Source organism: Euwallacea similis, chromosome 4 (genome assembly GCF_039881205.1).
Source record: "Euwallacea similis isolate ESF13 chromosome 4, ESF131.1, whole genome shotgun sequence".
Classification (NCBI taxonomy): Eukaryota; Metazoa; Arthropoda; class Insecta; order Coleoptera; family Curculionidae; genus Euwallacea; species Euwallacea similis.
In genome coordinates, this window is record NC_089612.1 from 3003650 (window position 1) to 3022944 (window position 19295).

Consider the following 19295-nt stretch of genomic DNA (forward strand, 5'->3'; position numbering starts at 1 on the left):
CGACGAAAATTTAAGAACTGGGTGTTACCGTAAGTCAACCCACAATGACCTGCAACATTTTCCAGAGTTTTACAAACGGCGAAGTAATGAAGGAATATGATAGTTCAACTATGAAGTTAATAACACCCCGCGAAATGTTTTAAGTCACCATTTGAAAACTACTCTTCAGTCTATTACATAATTGTCGCAAATCCTAAAACGTTTTAAAAATTCCCGGTGGAGCAGATCGAATAAATAAAGAGTGACATAGAGCACTTTCTCGGATAATTCATCAAATTTTGAACAAATGTCAGTGTCAATATAAATACTAAACAAAAATCCTAACCTCATTAATTTTCAAACATTTTCTTTTTCAATTGAGCGCTAAAACTAATATATTTATTGTCCAAATTATTTAAAATTCTTACATTAATCTTCTGTAACCAATGGCAAACTCGCATTGGTTTAGATTACCTTGCAAAAGCCAGGATATTCAGCTCATGGGCACCCTAAATGGTGGACAAAGCTTTAGATGGACGAAACTCCAAAAAAATAACAAAGAACATTGGCTGGGCGTTTATTCCGGCAAAGTTTGGTTGCTTCAGCAATCAAATGAAGCAATTTTGTATCAAGTATTTGAGTCTAATGCAAAAACTCAGCGAGAAAGCCATTACAATAGCTTACTTCGTCAATATCTGCATTTGGATATAGATCTGGCAAGCCACTATAAACAATGGGGTGAAAAGGACCTTAACTTCAAAGAGGCAGCTAAACAGTTTTACGGAATTAGGATTTTAAGACAGGAAATTGTTGAAAATATATTCTCATTTATATGCTCACAGAACAACCATATAAGTCGGTAAGTGTATTAGTATCAGAAAATAATCTTTTTTTAACAGGAAGAGTTTTATAGAATTACTAGTATGGTGGAAAAACTTGCAAAATTTTATGGGGATGAAATATGTGAAGTTGAAGGAATTACCCATTATAGTTTTCCTGATGTTGAAAGATTGGCAGGTGCAGAGGTGGAGCAAACGTTACGGGATAATGGGTTTGGATATAGAGCAAAATATATTAGCCAATCAGCAAAGCTTATAACAGATGGAGGTGGGCAAAAGTGGATTGATGAATTGAAACTGCTAGAGTATGAAGAAGCTAAAAAGAAACTGATGATTTTAATGGGAATTGGGGCAAAGGTGGATTTCTTCTTTTCAGAAAACAATTATGTTATTTAAAAAACTTTTAGGTAGCAGATTGCATTTGCCTGATGTCCCTGGGTCACTTGCAGGCAATTCCTGTAGATACACACATTTACCAAATTGCTGCCAAATGGTACCTGCCCAAATTAGCCAAACAGAAAACTGTCACTGAGAAGATTTATAAAGAGATTGGAGACCATTTTCGGGAGTTGTATGGGCCCTTGGCAGGGTGGGCACACACTGTAAGTCTAAGAGAGGAGTTTCTATTTGTTAGTGTTTGTGATTCTTTTCTTTATTTAGGTGTTATTTTGCGCCGATCTGAAAAAGTTTCAGGATGGAAAGGAAGAGGCAAGGCCATGGGTAAAAGAGGTCAACAAATCTAAGAGATTGAAGGTTTAGTTTAAGGCTTTATTTGATTAAAAAATACTTTTTTATAACATAGTTTAGCTTCCCTTTCTGCTCTGCAGTTTTTAAAAAGTTTTAATTCAATTTTGGGAAACACTGTTAAATAGCTAAAAAAAATTACTCAGTCTGATTGTGACCAATCATCATTTTGGACGACTTCTCCATGGAATTGAGGCCTTGGTTTAGCTTTGTTTTTTAATGGAGCAAATCCTCGTTTAGCACGGCTAGTAGTTGCCACAGGATCTTTTTTTTTGGTTGCCTTCTTTGTTGATTCTAAAACTATTGATATTTAAAATGCTATCACAGTGTAAAAAGGCTTTATACCTACCTTTGCCATTCTTTTTAAGCCATATTTCCTTCATGGCCTCAGTAAAGCCTTCAGGTGGAATCAAGTCTGTTAAACATTCCATAGAATGGGACAATCTTTTTACCTTTTTCTTTTGTACTACGTGGTTTATTGGTTTCTCCTCATGGGAAACCTGAAAATGTATGTAGATATACCTTGGTCTATATTGTTTTTAAAACACAAGGACAGAGACAGTGACAACGATGATCGAACTTACTAGTTCATTATCACTGTTGTGGCCTTCAAATATCTTCTTATGCGGTGTTAAGGTCGTTTTTAAAGTGCCCTGTTGGTTTTCTATTAATCTATCAGCAAACTGAATTACAATATTATATTATTACTTGCTAAGGACATGGCTTATTTTAGAGAGAAAATATTTATAATATTTGATACATTTAGCACCAGATTCAATTTTGAGAGGTCTATCATGGCACCATTTCCATTTAATAAAGTGGCAAACAGGAAGGTTTAATCAGGGGAAAAGAGTAAGGGCGAGAATTAAATTTTTGACGCTGTTGATTGATAAAAAAATTTCATAGGACAAAAATTGCATTCTCACTTCCCTTATAAGATATGGCACCTCCAGATACTCTTCAGGAAAAACCATATTCATTTTCTTTGGATTCTGTGATACAGTTCCTGATAACAAAGAAGCAATAATCTGGCTAAACTGGACTTTGGAACAGCGTCCTGTGGACCTGTACTCCTCATGATGGGTTTAGTTTAGCCATCATGAGGCCATCTCAGATTTCACACAAGTTTTACACCTACAAAATTTTAGTCGGTATGGCCTAGTATAAGAAAATCTTAGCAAATCAGCAATCATAGTACTTGTGTTGTGGCCCTATGGACTAAACATGAAATAGACACTACCGTCTGCTATGGCGATCAATATCTTGAACTCTGGTTGAGAAAAGGTATGTAAACATATTTGACATACACACTCACCTTATCTTCAACTAGAGGCTCTTTTTTGGCACGTCCCCGTCTTTTAGGCTTTGGCGCTTCATCTTCCTGTTCAGATGATTCATTTTCCTGAATTTTAGCAGTCTTTGTTCGTGTATTACTTCCCCTTTTCTTTGTAGCGACAACAGAAAAACTTAAACCTGAACTCACAGATCCACCTCCTTCTTTAATCCCTGCAGTAAATATTTTCTTAATGTATTCATAATCTGGTTCTGCATTGAAATTTATAGTTTGTAAATATACCAGCAAGTCTTTCATGGCCTCTAAAATTAATGTTAATTTTTATTTCTCAGTTTTCTACAGAAAAAAGAAACTAACTGGGGTAAGACTTGTTCTTAAAACATGCTGTTAGCATTTTTTCAGGGGTACTCATATGTTCCTCTTTAACTGCCTGCACCACTTTAGGATCTGCAAGATTTTTCTCCCAAGGCAACACACACCCCAACCATTGTAGGATATTATATGATAGTACTTCTACATCACCACGCCTAGTTTGAACTGCAACAAAATTCCCAAAATAAAATTATTATATCAAAAATTGCAATCATTCCATTTATTTACCTCCCTGATGGGCATCTCTGCTTAAAAATTCAATAGTTCCGTCATGGGCTTTTTTAGGATTTGGTTTGAAGTCTTTGGCCATAGTAAACTTTGAAGCAAGCCCATAATCCACAAGATAACAGTGAGCATTTTTCACATCATTCAGCAGTATATTGGCAGCTTTGAGATCTGCATGGACATACCCACATTTGTGGATATATTCTAGTACATCTAGCTAAAGAATTGGATAAGCTAATGTAACAGCGGTTTAATGAATATGAATTTAAAATATACCATTTGTAAGGCTATTTTAAATGTGATGTCCACTGGGAAAATTTTTCCATTTTGTGTATAAAGTTTGAGGAGGTCAGTGTTAAATTTGGCCATAACTAGAAATCTGTATTTTTCTCCATTATAATCATGTGATCCTGACCCATGATATATAGGCATTCCTAATGACTTTAAACCCTTTTCTCCTTTATATGAAGCAACTGCAATAAAAGTTAAATGAAAATTATCAGTTTTGAATTAGAACCAAAAAGATTTTTACCATTAGCTGCTTTAGCAAAACGAACGTAAAAATTAATCTCAACAAATAGAGGACCATTGGAATGTGGTTCCTAGAAACACCAGAAATAAAAATTGAATAATCATTCTTAAAAAAGATTCATAACAGCATTACAATCTTCACTACATAGGGATAGTCATTTCCTTTGGAGCCTTCTTCCTGAACACAATATATTTCCCCAAAGCCCCCTTTCCCAATTGAGTGTCCCAGTCTCCATGTCTTTTTACTGATATCTTTAAGGAGTGTGCCTTTTGGTAGGGGCTCAGCAAATTTATAGCCATTTGCGGCTTTTTTTTTAGGAGGCATTTTCGGCACCTGATTTGTTCCAAAGAATGTTGTGAAGGTTTTAATTGCAGAAAACAGCGAAATTTACCTGATTAAATTTTTTAATCCGGCTTTTACAAAAGCAGTTTAAGGGCGGGAACGTCACCAACAAAAAGATAATGAAAAGGTTAAACAATTCGGAATTTGCAGTATTCCAGAAATCTATGTATATAAATATTAACGAACCAAGAACATGCTAAAATTGATTCTAATTTACTGCAAGAAGTTGTGTTTAAAATGTTTAAAAATGTGGAACCGGAAAACTGGATAACAACAAACTGGACAGTATAATACAGCAATGTCGCTTATTACAAACAAACTTAGTTCGGGTACCTCCGTAAGCAGATGTTTCGTTAGAGGGTTGTTCTCGAATATATCCGAACGCTTTAGTTATCTTCAAATATTCCTCTAAATTGGAGGATCTGACAATGTCGCAATATTTAAACGCGCCGTTAAATGTCATTTAAAATATCGGCATAAGATAAATTCGAGTCATAAAGTAAGAACGGCAATAGCAGTATTCTACAATTCGTACTTCACAGTAGAGCAATTCTTCATAATTTTTGTATTTTTATTATATTCATTTTGATAATATTTATTCTATTACATCCAAACTAAGTTCAGCCTTAAAATACCTCTTGAATTGCAATTATAGGATTCTTCGCTAAAAATGTGATATACAGGGTCAATATATAATTTAAATAAGATCTAAACTTAAAAAATTGGGCGATAATTATCAGACGTTTAAAAATATTAATATTGGCATGTCAGATGGATCGTGCAACTTGAAATGATACTTAATTTAATTAAAATTTTATTCATAGTAATTATATATTTCAATGAATTTGAAATGGAAAGAAGTTAAGTTTAACCCCAATTTCAAATGATTAAGTATTCAAACTCAAAACAGCTTAATTTAAAAATTTGGAATAAATGTGTAAAATGGACGACCATATCATTAGTGATGTTGCCGCATCTCCTAGTTACGCGCTTGTTTAAATGACATTTGAGTTAGTTGTCGTATAGCCATCCTTTTTTAATATTGCCATTTCCCATTTATCTTTATGAATTAGAGTAGGATACACTATACTACTTTTTAAAAGTTATAATTATCTTTTCTTTATTGGCGAGTTTCAAGGAATTTTGACATTTGTGTATTTCATTTTCTGCCCAAGAAAATTGGCTTAACATTTTCAAGAAAATCAGAATGAAAATGCATTTAATTTCAAATGAATTGTACTGAAATTATCGAATTTTATCCATCTAATTTGCTGTGACAACTCGTATTTAAATTCAAAATTGTTTGGGGCCCAGAAGTACGTAGACCGGGGCAATGGCATCCAAGGGGCATCTCAACGACGAGGTGAGTTTTTGCATTTGTTAACTAAACATTCCTTTAAATTGAATGCAAAACCACAAAAAACTATGCCAAGACAAGTTTCCAGTGTATTGCATACCTCATCAATCCAATCTGATCACGTTTAGGGGTTAAATTATTCAATACTGCCACGCCTATTAACGTGCCAACTATTTGTTTACCAGTTGCAGTTCAAGACAATTGTAGTGGGCACTTAAGTTTATTTTTATTGCTAATTGTGATAACAGGAGTATGATAGATTCATAGTGCATCAGGATATTGGATGTTCAACTCAATACTCAAGGTCTTAACTATTATTTTTGTTTCGATAGTGACTCGCCAAGTAGTATACAACTTCAATAAGTTGGATCATCTAACTTATCGAAGTTCTGGTAAGTTTATCAGGAGTAAATTTTGTTTTAAATAGAATATTGGACCAATGACTAACTGTAATTACAAGTTCAGTATGTCAGTAATCATCAGTAATTTGGCTATGAGCCCATTAGAAATCTAGTATTGACCACAGTATCATCATATACTTTTTAGTCTAACCTGCAATAACATTTTATCTTTGCTTTAACTATATACATTTAATATAGATAACTGCAAGTTTCCAATAAAAACAAATTCCAATAAAACCATCATAAAACATTTTAAATCCTCTGCTTCTTGATCAGTTGATCTATGATAAATAATTGGTGTTTATCTACAAAGTAGCAATGGTACATACTTTAGAGTTACTTATATGGCTGTATCTATAGATTTATAAGGAATAATACACTTTGGAAGAGTTACAATGTAGTCATAATATGTTCATTGAATATTAACTTGAAATACATGGCAAGAGATAATAATAAAATAGTAACTGAGACAAAGCTCCCTATATTGAAACACTACCCTTAAATATTTTTCTTTTATTTTGTTTGGGATAATATCTCACACGGTAATAGGAAGTGTTCGCGCGATGGAATTGCACACTATTCTTAGTTAAAGCTAACTAAGAATAACATTCACCCTTTAGTAAGGACTGGGATGAAAATCGTTGTTAACGTTTCTGTAACAAATTTGTTATCATCTTGAAAGTTTAGGAAAAAAATTATTAGAATTAAAGTGTATGGAATGCGAGTATGTAACACATATTAAATACTCTGAAAATTTCTTAACTCATTCACTAAGGAATGACAATTTTTTTGACATGAATCATATCATTTCAAAAGGTTAATTTGTTGTAAATGATTGATTGGTTTGATCCTTGTACCTAATTTAACCTATCTTGTTTAAAACTTTAGTATTTGTGTTAGTGATTTCTTTAAATAGTATTTTTGAGTTGTTTAGTTTGTTTTTATGTCTCTCAGGTTGACATACTGAACTATACTGAATGAGCGTTATGCATTTAATTTTCTTATCATTAAAGGCAAGTTACCATATAAAGGTTTTGCTTTTGGGAGCTGACACAATCCATATATGGAAAATTATAAGTCTAATGTATTTTTCAAGTTTGTATTTTAGTTTTAGGCAAAAAACCTAACATTGTTAAAATATTTTCAACCTGATATGACTTCCGGTTAAACCGGAAACTGACCCTTACTTAATTTTCTTAAATGGAACATGACCGTTTTTTTTGTGACAATGGATTTTTTGTTGAAAATAAACATAAGTTTTATAATACAACATAGTACCAATTCTCAACTGTTTTTGATTCATTTTGATTTTTAAGACTTTTTCGACACTCAGTAGAACTACTAAAATTCCATTATTTACAAAATTATTTGACATTAATGGATGAAGTAAATTTTAAATTACTGGAAAATTAACAAATTTTTATAAACAATTAAAGAATTAAGAAAAATATTTGAAAAAAAATATTGAAATTTAGAATTTTTAAATTCAAAAAAAGTAATTTTTTCCAAATAGTACCCTACAATTATTTCTGCACCATTTGATTGATAGGAAAAAAATGAACAAATACAATATACATCATAAGTATCAAAAATTAATACTTTTTTAGTAAATTGAAAAAAAACTTTTGAAATATTTTTCTTAATTCTTTAATGGTTTATGAAAATTTGTTAATTTTCCAGTAACTTAAAATTTACGTTATCCATTTATGGCAAATAGTTTTGTAAATAAGTTTTAAAGTAAAAAGTAAAGAGTTTTAGTAACACTACAAGTCTCGAAAAAGAGGTAAAAATTAAAATAAATCAAAATTAGTTGAGAATCAGTACGATGTTGTATTATCAAATTTATGTTTATTTTCAACAACAAATTCATTTTTACTAAAAAAACTGCCATGTTCCATTTAAAAAAATGAAGAAAAGATCAGTGTCCGGTTTAACCGGAAGTCATATCAGGTTGAAAATATTTTTACAATTTCAGGTTTTTGTGATAAAATAAAAATACATTAAACTTCTAATTTTCTATATACGTATCGTGTCAGCTCTCGAAGACAAACCTTATATGTCACTTATGAAATTCTCTATTTTTAATGCGATTTTGGTGTTCTTTAATTCCTTTTTTTAAAGATATATAGGTGTCATCAGTATCAAATTTCTCATATTCGTAAGGAATTTTACATATGAAATTTTTTGTATGTTCATTTTAGTTTTGTGCAATCATTTGATTTTGTTTGATATTTCGTGAATGAAGGTTATTTTTTTTGGTTGATTTTAATTAGTTTATCTACAATTATTTTTCATCTAATTCTAAACGTTTCTTTTGGTATACTTGTGATAAGGTTCGAGCTGTTTCTTCTATAGCTCAATTGAAATCAAGCTTAGGAACATATTTGCACATGACAGAGTAATTTAACCCTTTAAAAGAAACAAGAGATTTAGTCTCGGAGAGGTTTTTGTTGCACAGATTTAACATTATCTTTACTGCTACAATATACTGTTGGAACCTCATTATTAAGTTTATTATGTTGAACAAACTATTTTGAATACGCACAAGTGTAAATTATTTAAAATCAAGTTATTATAATTTTTAAGGATGAATTTATATCTGTGGGATTAGATTCAAATTCTACATATTCTTTGATTTGTGTAAAACACTCTCAATGTCAAGCCCTTGGGAATAGTGCCATGATCTCTACATTTACATAAAGATGCTGAAACTATTTTCAGAGTATAGTAGATTAGTCTGATTTCTAGATGGTTAAAAATAGATCAAATATGAGCACATACTTTTGTTATAAATATGTTCTGTGCGTTTAAGGCGGCTTGTCTAAAACATTAATAAAATCCAAGAGGAACTCTGTTCCTCACAACACTTTAAAACACCAAAGAAACTTGTTCTCCATGAAATATGGAATGTCATGAGGCATAAGGATTTACATATTAACACAATCAATCACATTCAAAATAAAAGAATGAAACCCACTTTTACACTCAAACAAACGAAGTTTCATCTTTAAGATCCCACTGAACATTCACTGAACTGAGCTAATGTTACACTTTTCTCCATGGCACATTCTCACACTGCACCTTAATTATTTCATATTTAAAAATGGAAATCTTATTCTTCGCTTTAACTTGCTATTTGAGTTTATTGCTCATTTTCAACTCCTAGATGTTGCTTTTCTTCACCTCTTCTCTCCCTCGATTCAATTTATTAGTCTCAGAGGTGTCCGGCGTTGATCTTGATTTCACAGCTCTGGAACAAATTACTGTCCCTATTGCTTTTACAATTACGTTGCGAAATGCTGCGATGATGCGCCTTCGCGTTTCAATTTACAAATTTCCTTTTTATTACTTCTTATTACCATTTTTAATATTTACTTACACTATCGGTAAAAAGTGGAGAACCAATTCAAAATTATCAATCACCTTGGAGAAAATGATTTAAAGGCTTAAACGTCCTGTATACAAAATCGATTTCAACTTGTTAACAATATATCCTTTATTTGAATATTTATTTTTCAATATTGTTGCTAACAGAGAAATAATTGATAAATCCGATGCGGCAAAAAGTAGAGAAATATTTATTAATAACCTTTTGATATTTACCATGACTAGTATTTACTTGCGTATCCTTTATTTTTGATCACGTCAATGCATTTAGATCTCATTGACTTGATGAGGTTGTCAATATGTACATTCGGAAGTTATAGAAACCCAGACTTCTTTCAATGGAGAGAACAGTTCGCCTTGATTTTTAAATTTTTTCTGGATGTGATTGGCGCAACTGTCTATCTAACTGATCCCATAGGTTCTCGATGCGGTTCAAATCGGGATTCTGTGCCGGCCATTTCAAAATGCAAATCTCGTTTTCTGCAATCCAACGTTTAACGACCCCAGCAGTATATTTCGAGTTGTTTTCACTTTGAAATGACCAGTGCAAAGTATATTTACCTTCGCAAATGAATACATTTGATTATGCAATATATCCAAATACTGAAATCGATCCATCTGTCCTTTTATTTTAATCAAGGGGCCAACATCACACTCGCGAAAACCCGAAAAACATTCCCACACACGCATAACTTTCCTCCGCCGTGTTTTATTGTTGGTAATATGTATTTAGGGTCTAACCTACACTATTTTGGTCGTCTCACCTACTTCACCCAATATGATTCGAACAAGTTGAACTACCTTTTGTCTGGGAATGACACAGCTCTCCATTTAGAAATATTCCAGTCGAGATGGTCTTTTGGAAATTTAAGTCTGGCGGCTCGGTTTTTGGCGGAAATAAAAGGAAATTTTGTTGGACGTCTTCCATAAAACCCCATATTGCTCAAGGGGTAGCCAATACTACGAACCGAGAACGATATTTCTGGAACTTCTTTCTTCACTATAGTGGAAGAGGCAAATGGATTTGCTACAACGAATCTTTTCATTAGTCTGCCTTCAGCGGGGGTTGTTTTTTTAGGCCTTCCAGTTTTCCTTTTCACTGTTCTACAACGTTTAAAAGATTAAAAAAATATTTATCAACATTGATTGAGATTAAACTGTCTAGGAATTGAAGCCTGCTTCTCACCACTATTGGATTTTTCTATAATTTTTAATTTAATATCCTCAGATAAAGTATGACTGTACGACATTTTCAGTACTACTCTGTACAAAAATTGTAGAGAGTTGTTCGAATAAATTGCAATAACAAAAATGTTTCTCTACTTTTTGTCACATCGATTTTATCAGTTATTTCTCTCTTAGTAAGAAAATCAAAAATAAATATTCATATGCAGGAATATTGATAACAAGTTGAAATTAATTTTGTATACAGGACGATTACGTTTTTAAATCATTTTTTGCAGAGTTATCGATAATTTTGAATTTTTTCTTCACTTTTTGCAGATAATGTATACCAATTTTATTATTTCATGTTTATTGTACCTAGTTTTGCGTAAATACTAAAAATTCCAAATTGCGTCCTATTGCATCAGAAAATAATTTGAATTCTGCAGATGTACAGGAGTTAAACCGTAGAGAAATATGTTCTTACACTTACAGTATCGAACAAAATTAGAGCAACTTTTTAATTTCTCATTTTTTACATATTAAGTGATTTATCGTACATATTTAAAACTATTTATTATAAATTCCCTAAATAATGATCAATTGACTTATATGAGTTTGAGTTTGTCTCAGGTCAAAGTAAATATTGTTTAGAAAAACTTTAATATAACAATTTTCGTGCCGTAAAATTATACCAACTGAAAGATAATTTCTTAAAGAACAAAAATAAGGCTATCAGGACTAATACTTTGTCCAGTATGCCTTATTATTATTTCCTAGCGTCTGTGTGGCATGAAAGAAATGGGATTAATCTTCACCTATTGCATTCCAAGCTGTCTGCACTTCTTCGAACAATCGGTGGCTATTTCTTATTTTTCGGCGACGAATCGTTTTTCCCACGATTTCCCATCTATTTTCTATGGCATTCAAGTCTGGAGACTGAGCCGGCCATTTTAAAATAGGCATACTTTTTGAACGAACCATTCCTTTATAATCTTAGCGGTATGGTTAGGGTCATTATCATGCTGATATATGAACCTAAGTGACGTTTCCCACTCTGTAAAAGGGAACATAACGGTTTTCAAAATATCTAGATATCCATATCTATTCGTAGTCTCTCATACTCATATACTCATACAAAAGACCATTCCATAAGTCAAGTAGCAACTCCAAACCATTATGCTGCCTCCAGTATGCTTTACAATAAATCAATGTTAATGAAACAATTAATGATTTCGATTAATATACAAGGTGTTATTTAAGTACGTGGTCAAACTTCAAGGGGTGGTTCTTTGAGTGATTGTAAGACGAAAAATTTATATAAATATAGGTTCGGAATGCTTCGTTTTCAAGATACACAATGTCAAGTTATTTTTTAATCGTTCATATTTAAAAAAAATTCGTAAATAACAAGAAAACGTAAACTAACATGACATTGAAACTTGGTGACAGATTTTAATGTAGTATAAAGAAATCCTTGAAGCTAGAAATTCTTTGTCTCCTTTTGCTAGTGGTGGACACAGGGGTAACGCCGGAAATTTAAGAAAAATCAAACAAGAAAAACGCTTTATTAAAATTACATTTAAACAAATGGTACGCAACTCTTTTTAGTGAAAAAAAATTTAATAATAAGTAAACACCAAATTTCAACCAAATCCGCTAAAGAATTAAGATTTTTACGAAAAAACGATTGAGACAAAATATGACACCCTGTATCTTGAAAATGAAACATTATCGTACCTATGTTTATATAAACTTTTCGTCTTAGAATCACTCAAAGATTACTCTTTGAAGTTTGGCCACGTACTTAAATAACATCCTGTATATTATACGTAAATAGTGTTATTACAAAGTACTATAAAACTTATTATTAGTTTACAATTTATGAAATAATAACTGTAAAAGGAATATAGGTTTTATTAACGTTATAAAATTAAAACAACTTAATAACTATCCGGGTGAATAAAATGTTATGCAATCATTTTATGTTTTAAAATTAATATTTAGTCCAATATTCCTATTTCTAATAACTTGTTCACACCTATTTGGCATGGAAACAATAAAGTTTTCAATTGTTTAATTATCAATGGAGTTCTAGGCGTTTTCAATTTCTTGAAATAGAATATCAAGGTTGGAGATATTCTTGGTATGATTTTTTTTTCATTAATCTCCCAAAGGTTTTCAATTGAGTTTAGGTCCGGAGACTGGGTTGGCCATTTCAAAACTTGAAGCTTCAATAATTTTTTCAGTGTGATTTGGGTCGTTATCCTCCTGAAAGATCAATTTAAGGAACATTTTCTATTCAATGTAGAGTAACATAATGTTTTTCACTATGTTATGATACACAAATATCTATCCATTTTGCCTCAAATTCTATAAATTGGACCCGTTCCTATAGCGAAGAAACATCCACAAATAACAACATTGCCTAATCCGTCTTTTACTGTGGTACTGACGTATTTTGGATTAAGTCTTTGTCTTTCTGGACAACGTATCCATTGATGTTCCATCACTTCCGCAGACGCAGAACTTGGATTTATCTGAGAACAACACTCTTCTCTATTGTTGTGGGATTCAATCTCGATGATAAGGGGAAAATAGCACTCGAGCATGTCTATTTTTCTTAGAAAGAATTTTTGTTCACATGTTTTCTCCCTTTTAAACCATCCTCAACTAATCGAAGCTGTATTGTTCGAGAGGAATCATTTAGTTTCTCTTTATCTGCCAGTATTTGTTTGGTTGACATTTTTGGATTAGTTTGATTTAGCCTTTTCAGGCGCTTTTTCCGTCGTTTTTCTTGGTCGACCACCACGTTTTAAATTAACCACAACTCCAAGATTTTGAAATCTTTTAACGGTTTTGGATACAACGTTTTTTCTAACACCAAACACTTTGAAATGAATATATGTAATTTTCCACTATTATAGGCATCAATTTTTTTTTAAGTTCAACCAAATAGTGGATACCTGGAGACATAAATACAGATGCTTTCTTGATGTAGGGCCAGGCTAAAATGGATCATTTAATACATTTAAAAATAAGTTGCCCTAATTTTGTCGCAAAAAATATAGTATAGAGGGTTAACCACGCGATCCTTTATTAGAAAATTTTTGATTTCGCACCATCGTACCTCAATGAAATTTGGTTTCAGGCTAGAATCGATCGTTTTGAATCCAAGTAAAATATTTTGAAAATGGCGGCACTTCTAGTTATATCGGAAGTAGCTACCAATTTCGTTATTTTAAACGGAATCCCCTAATTTTTTTTGTCGTTTTTAAATTTCTCGTTAAATTTTAAAGCCAGTTTATGTAAAGTATTTTATGTCTAACATTTACCGTTTCTAAGTTCTACCGGAAAATTTGAAAATTTTGAGAGCTGCAACGTTCCATTAAAATAGGTATTGTGCGCTAACCGCTGCGAATTTTGAAATCAGTGTTCTGGGGCTCAAAGAGGACATAATAAGGTACGTTTTGACCTGCTCAATTTGATAAAAATCTTCCACAGCCCCCAAAACCTGCTTCTGAAGTTGTAGGAGTTCACATCTCAATAACTTGCTTATTTCAAATAGAACATCCTGTCCAGGATGGATCCAGGGAACTTTAATAATATTTGATAGAGATTTTAATTCTAAACTCTAAAATGCTTTAAGGTACAAGGTGTTCCACTTGAAATAAGGAAGTTATTGAGATTTGAAGTCATGCAACTTCGGAGGCAGGTTTTGGGGGTCGTGAAAGATTTTTATCAAATTGAGCAGGTCAAAACGTACCTTATTACGTCCTCTTTGGGCTCGAGAACAGCAATTCCAAAATTCCCAGCGATTAGCACACAATACCAATTTCCATGGGATCTTGCTGAAATGATAAGTTTTAGGCATAAGTCACTTTGCACAAACTGACCTTAAAATTTTACGAAAAATGCAAAAGTTGCAAACAAATTAGGTGGTTGCATTTAAAATAACAAAATTGGTAGCTACTTCCGGTAAAACTGGAAATGCTGGCATTTTGAAAATTTTTTATTTGGATTCAAAATAGTCGATTCTAGGCTGAAACCAAATTTTATCAGGCTACCATGGTGGGAAGTCAAAAATTTACTAACGAACAGGTTGCGTGGCTAACCCCGTATTATGTAAGTATGTTTTTCTATTTTAACAAGTTAAAAAGAACTTTAGACATTCCTAACCGGTAAGAAAAAAATTGTAAAGATCCCTGAAAACAATATGAAACGAAACGATTCTAATTGAAGATACAATTTTAAAAGTTGCTCTAATTTTGCCCGGTACTGCATGTTGGGTCAAGTCTTTTTCCAGAATTTTGATTCGTCGGAAAAAAGAATTATGTGGAGTTCAGCAAAGATCACATGTTGTAAACACTATCCTTGCATCTCGACTTTTTTTTTAAGTAAAAGGTTTTTTTGCTGGACATCTTGCTTGTAAACCGTTTTTGCACATTGGATGTTTCGTTTAAATTGCCCATTGAAGCCAAAATACGATTTGCAGACAGTCTCAGATCTGCTAAGCTGGTGCGCATATGCGTCGACCAGTCTTTTTGTAAGTTTTTCGTAGTTTTTTACTTTGCTTTAAATTCACTTTACAGGGTGTCCCAGAAACATTGGTACAAATTGGTAAAGGGTGAAACAGCGTTGAAAAATAATGCGGTTAAGCTGAACATGCATTATACGAAACTTGCTCCTTTTCGATCTACAGGATGTTAAAACAAACATTTTTTTTGTAATTTATCGATAATTCTTACATTTTGCAAGTTTTTGCGATTAAATCTTGCACCGGGGGGTTTTTGGGTACGATAAATCTATCTAAGATGTCTATTTTTAACTAATGTATAGGTGGCGCCATCTACATCGTACACGTATTTGGAAAACTAACATAACTTTTTAAGTAAACCTCGTAGATTAATTTTTTGTGTAAATTTGGAAAGGTTAGTCACTTTTCCAAAAAAAAAGGTATACTTAAGTAAAGTGCGTATTTATAACGGTTCTCGAGATACATATTTGCAAGTTTACCTTCTAGCGCATATGCCATGAGTTCGCTGATAGCTGAACTGATATAAAAAGAATATTACTAAAGTAAATTTTCAAAACGTTGGCTACTCACATTAATACATTTTTTAAGTCTTAAGCTAAAATTTTGCCTCACCCTGAAAATAGTTTCGTTTTTATTTCTAATCTCGTTTACCCCGTCGTGAATGTTATTTCACAGTTCTCCTCCGCTCTTAGGTACGTTCTTGTATGTTAAAGATTTTAGATGTCCCCAAAAAAAGAAGTCTAGTGAATTTAATTTTTTTTTACTAATAGGAAACTATAGCATATGCAGTGAGAAATGTAGTTAAAAATATCCCGAAAACGGTTACAGATACGCACTGTACTTAAGTATACCTTTTCTTTGGAAAAGAGGCTAACCTTTCCAAATTTATACAAAAAACTAATCTACGAGGTTTGCTTAAAAACTTATGTTAGTTTTCCAAATACGTGTACGGCATAGGTGACGCCACCTATACGTTAGTTAAAGATACACATCTTAGATAAATTTATCGTACTCAAAAACCCCTCTGTGCAAGATTTATCGACAAATTAAAAAAATATAACATCCTGTAGATCGAAAAGGAGCAAGTTTTGTATAAGGCATGTTCAGCTTAACCGTATTATTTTTCAACGCTGTTTCACCCTCTACCAATTTGTACCAACGTTTCTGGGTCACCCTGTATGCTTTGAAATTTAATATTTTTAAATTATTTTTGAAACATTGTCTTTCCCCACACCTAAAGCATCTGTTATCCACTTTTTTTTTCTCGAGGAAAAATCTTCAAAAGACACCCGGCCTGAAGTTTTGGTGGCTGGGTAGTGTGGGACTCGCCGAAGTGCCTACCCACTAAAAAAACCTCGAAATTTCCGTCCAACCTGCAATGACCCGGAACTGCCCCTTGGGGGTAAATCTTCGGAGTCGGCGTGGCGTGGGTTCAGTTTTTTCTGTCCTTATTTGTTCTCCTAATGTAGGTTTCGTCCCCTTTCTTGTTTCTCTTTGAACATCATCGCAGAAATGGCATCGCTGCAGCGGTCCCAATTCCTTCTGGTTTCCAGCATTCTATCGATCGGGGATTCTGATGGTAAGACGTTCACGCACTCGATGAGTTTTCGTCTTTGTGTTTGGCAGGTGGGGCACTGAAAGACACAGTGTTCCGCCGTGTCGTTGACCCCATGGACCCTGAATTCCGGGCTGGTTTTCCTATTCGGTGCTTGAAGCATTTGAGGCTTCCGTGGCCGCTGAGCGCCGGAGTGAAGTAGAAATTCAGACGCCTGTGTCGATGCCAATGTCGAGATCAAGAATTAAACGCTTTGTCGTGTCCATATCAGTTTAAATCACTAGAGATTTAAGGTTTTCTTTTTATGACTTATTTGATGTTGTAACACGTGTTTTTTTACAAAAACATGCGGATTTTAGACTTTTATTGCAAAAAAAAAGTTTTTCTTTCGCTATTTTGTGCTATTTTTGGAGTTTAGCATTTATTTTCAATAGGTAAAGTGTCCTTCGGGACCGTGGAGTGAATTGGGGTGCTGGGTGGGGTAAAACAAAACAAAAAAGAGTTGACCTGAACTAACCTGAACCTAACCTGAACTAACCTAAACTAATTTAATCTAAGCAGGAGGTCTACAACGATATAGGTCTCACTTACCTTATGCTTCCTAAGGACATCTCCCCTTTCTTCCATTTAACTTGAGCGATTCCTCTTACCTTTGACTCTGGCCCTTACTCTTACCCTACCTTACCCTACCTAGCCTTACCTTAGCCCACCCAACACCCCAATTCACTCTACGATCCCGAAGGACATTTTACCTATTGGAAATAAATGCTAAACTCGAAAAATAGCAAAAGAAAAAAATTTTTTTTTTGGAATAGAAGTCTAAAATCCGCATTTTTTTGAAAAGAATCATGTATTAGAACATCAAATAAGTCATTAAAAAAACAACTTAAATCTCTAGTGGCTTAAAGTGATATGTCACCGCTTTATCTACTGACCCTTGTTCTCTAGCTCCGTCCGCCGTATTCGTCACTTCTGTATGGTCATTTTCCTGGCTTATTTTCTGTCCGCATCTTTCACCAATGGCAGGCGGCTGAGGTGCCCTCCTTCCTCCAGGAGCAGGTGGATTGGGGGAATGCTCGCCAGCTTTTGGACTGCTTCGAGGGACACCGTGCGGTACGGACATATGACTCGCGGCAGCACGTTTCTTAGCACACTCAGCTTCATATGTTGGTACTTTTTGACGCTCCGTATTCCACCCTAGAACCTGTTATCGACTTGTGCGATTTGCCGGACTTACAGGTTTTAACCAAGGGGTTATTTAACCTAAGGGTTTAAACAATTTTCTTTAAGATCGATCTACTGGATAATGAACACCACGAAGCATATTCAAATCAAACATCCATTTCGAAACCGACTGAAATTTCAATAATAAAGTACACTTACTATCAAGTTGCTTTAATTTTGTAGATTTTTGGATTTTTTAATATTTTAAATCACTAAAACTAAAAACCCATCGAAAGCAAACAAATAGCACCCTCGAGAATAAAATGCTGTAAATAAAATATAATTATTGTATCTAATATTATTACTTTTTCCGCAATTTTACATAGTTGCTCAAATTTTGTCCGATACTGTATGTAGACTTTGACTCACATTTCAAAGCGAAATCTCATTTCTTGCTTAATTAATTTCGTGGCTGTTTCTGCTCAATCCCATTCAAAAAAGCCATTTGTGCAGTTGGATACTAATATCGATAACTGCTACACTAATATCGATTTTATTAAGACTGATTTGGATGTGGCAATACAAGAGAGATACTCTGGGAAAGGACGACTTTGCTCAAAGGAAGAAGTTAGTAATAAGAAAGCTTTACAGGTGAGACAAAAGAATCTCCCTCAATAGAATATCTTCAATAGAGACACATTCAGTGTTAATTGACAATGAAGAGAGTAGTGAGTAAAACATGGATGATGCTTTAGCACTTGAGGATAGATTGAGATACGGGGGGAGGAGATATGTTAAAGGAAACTTAACCCTTAAACGAATGACCGCATTTTTTTAGAACAATGACCGGCATATAGGATGTTAACAAATTAATTGCTTTATTATTAGAGCCCGAAAATTGCACGATTAATATCGCTTTTATAGGATTTTATGGAAATTTTCAGTAATAACGGGTAATTTACATATGTGAGCATATACACACATATGAATATTTATAATGCCACAACTATGGCGGCATTTGTTCGCTAAGGGTTAAACTGTGCAGCCCCATCGAAATGAAATAAATTGGAATCTGAATTTGAATGCTAATTAACTATCGACACCTTCCCACTCCTTACAGACTAGCTCCTGCCCCTCCAACAATTACCCCAAATGGAATCTGAGCTAAGTACCTTCTTACAAATCATTTTCGAATCAGCTCCCGTGATGTCTCCTTCACTTTCCTAGAACTTGACCCCGCAAAAACTTGAGCTAATCACTCCCCCAATAATAAACCTCACAGCGGAGGTAAAGGGTTTGAACAAGAAGATAAGTAATTTGATCTTTGAAGATGAAGGTCCAGCGGATTGTTCTAGAGCGGAAAAATCGATAGACCACTGTCGGACTGTATTGGAAATGAGAAA

The 19295-nt window shown here is 33.4% G+C and overlaps 3 protein-coding genes across 11 annotated transcripts in view; 2 read left to right on the forward strand and 1 right to left on the reverse strand.

Annotated features, from left to right (window-relative positions):
- Positions 1-372: 372 nt before the first annotated feature.
- Ogg1 (8-oxoguanine DNA glycosylase) lies at positions 373-1617 on the forward strand. Its single transcript, XM_066388827.1, has 4 exons — positions 373-838; positions 893-1175; positions 1226-1420; positions 1479-1617. Exons 1-4 carry the CDS (start codon positions 426-428, stop codon positions 1575-1577), a joined length of 990 nt encoding a protein of 329 aa, XP_066244924.1. The 5' UTR covers positions 373-425; the 3' UTR covers positions 1578-1617.
- Positions 1618-1675: 58 nt separating this feature from the next.
- Positions 1676-4539, reverse strand: ball (ballchen). Of its 4 annotated transcripts, XM_066388806.1 has the most exons (10): positions 4377-4539; positions 4118-4318; positions 3986-4055; positions 3730-3926; positions 3457-3670; positions 3214-3393; positions 2878-3158; positions 2147-2245; positions 1912-2062; positions 1676-1862 (listed from the first exon to the last, which is right to left on the reverse strand). In XM_066388806.1, the coding sequence occupies exons 2-10, from the start codon at positions 4307-4309 to the stop codon at positions 1705-1707; spliced, it is 1542 nt and encodes a 513-aa protein (XP_066244903.1). In that variant the 5' UTR covers positions 4310-4318; positions 4377-4539; the 3' UTR covers positions 1676-1704. The 4 variants fall into 4 exon arrangements, with proteins under 4 accessions (XP_066244903.1, XP_066244904.1, XP_066244902.1 ...); XM_066388807.1 differs by lacking the exon at positions 4377-4539 and having other exon boundaries at positions 1676-1856; positions 4118-4319; XM_066388805.1 differs by lacking the exon at positions 4377-4539 and having other exon boundaries at positions 4118-4319.
- A 930-nt stretch (positions 4540-5469) lies between these two features.
- Positions 5470-19295, forward strand: part of Atpalpha (sodium/potassium-transporting ATPase subunit alpha) — a 41666-nt gene continuing 27840 nt past the window's right edge. For 5 of the 6 annotated variants that reach the window (XM_066388777.1, XM_066388775.1, XM_066388776.1 and 2 more), the window contains exon 1: positions 5471-5690. In XM_066388777.1, the coding sequence (XP_066244874.1) occupies positions 5661-5690 (30 nt within the window). In that variant the 5' untranslated portion in view covers positions 5471-5660. Of the gene's footprint in view, positions 5691-19295 lie in introns of all 6 variants that reach the window. The other variant, XM_066388784.1, reaches the window with a different exon arrangement.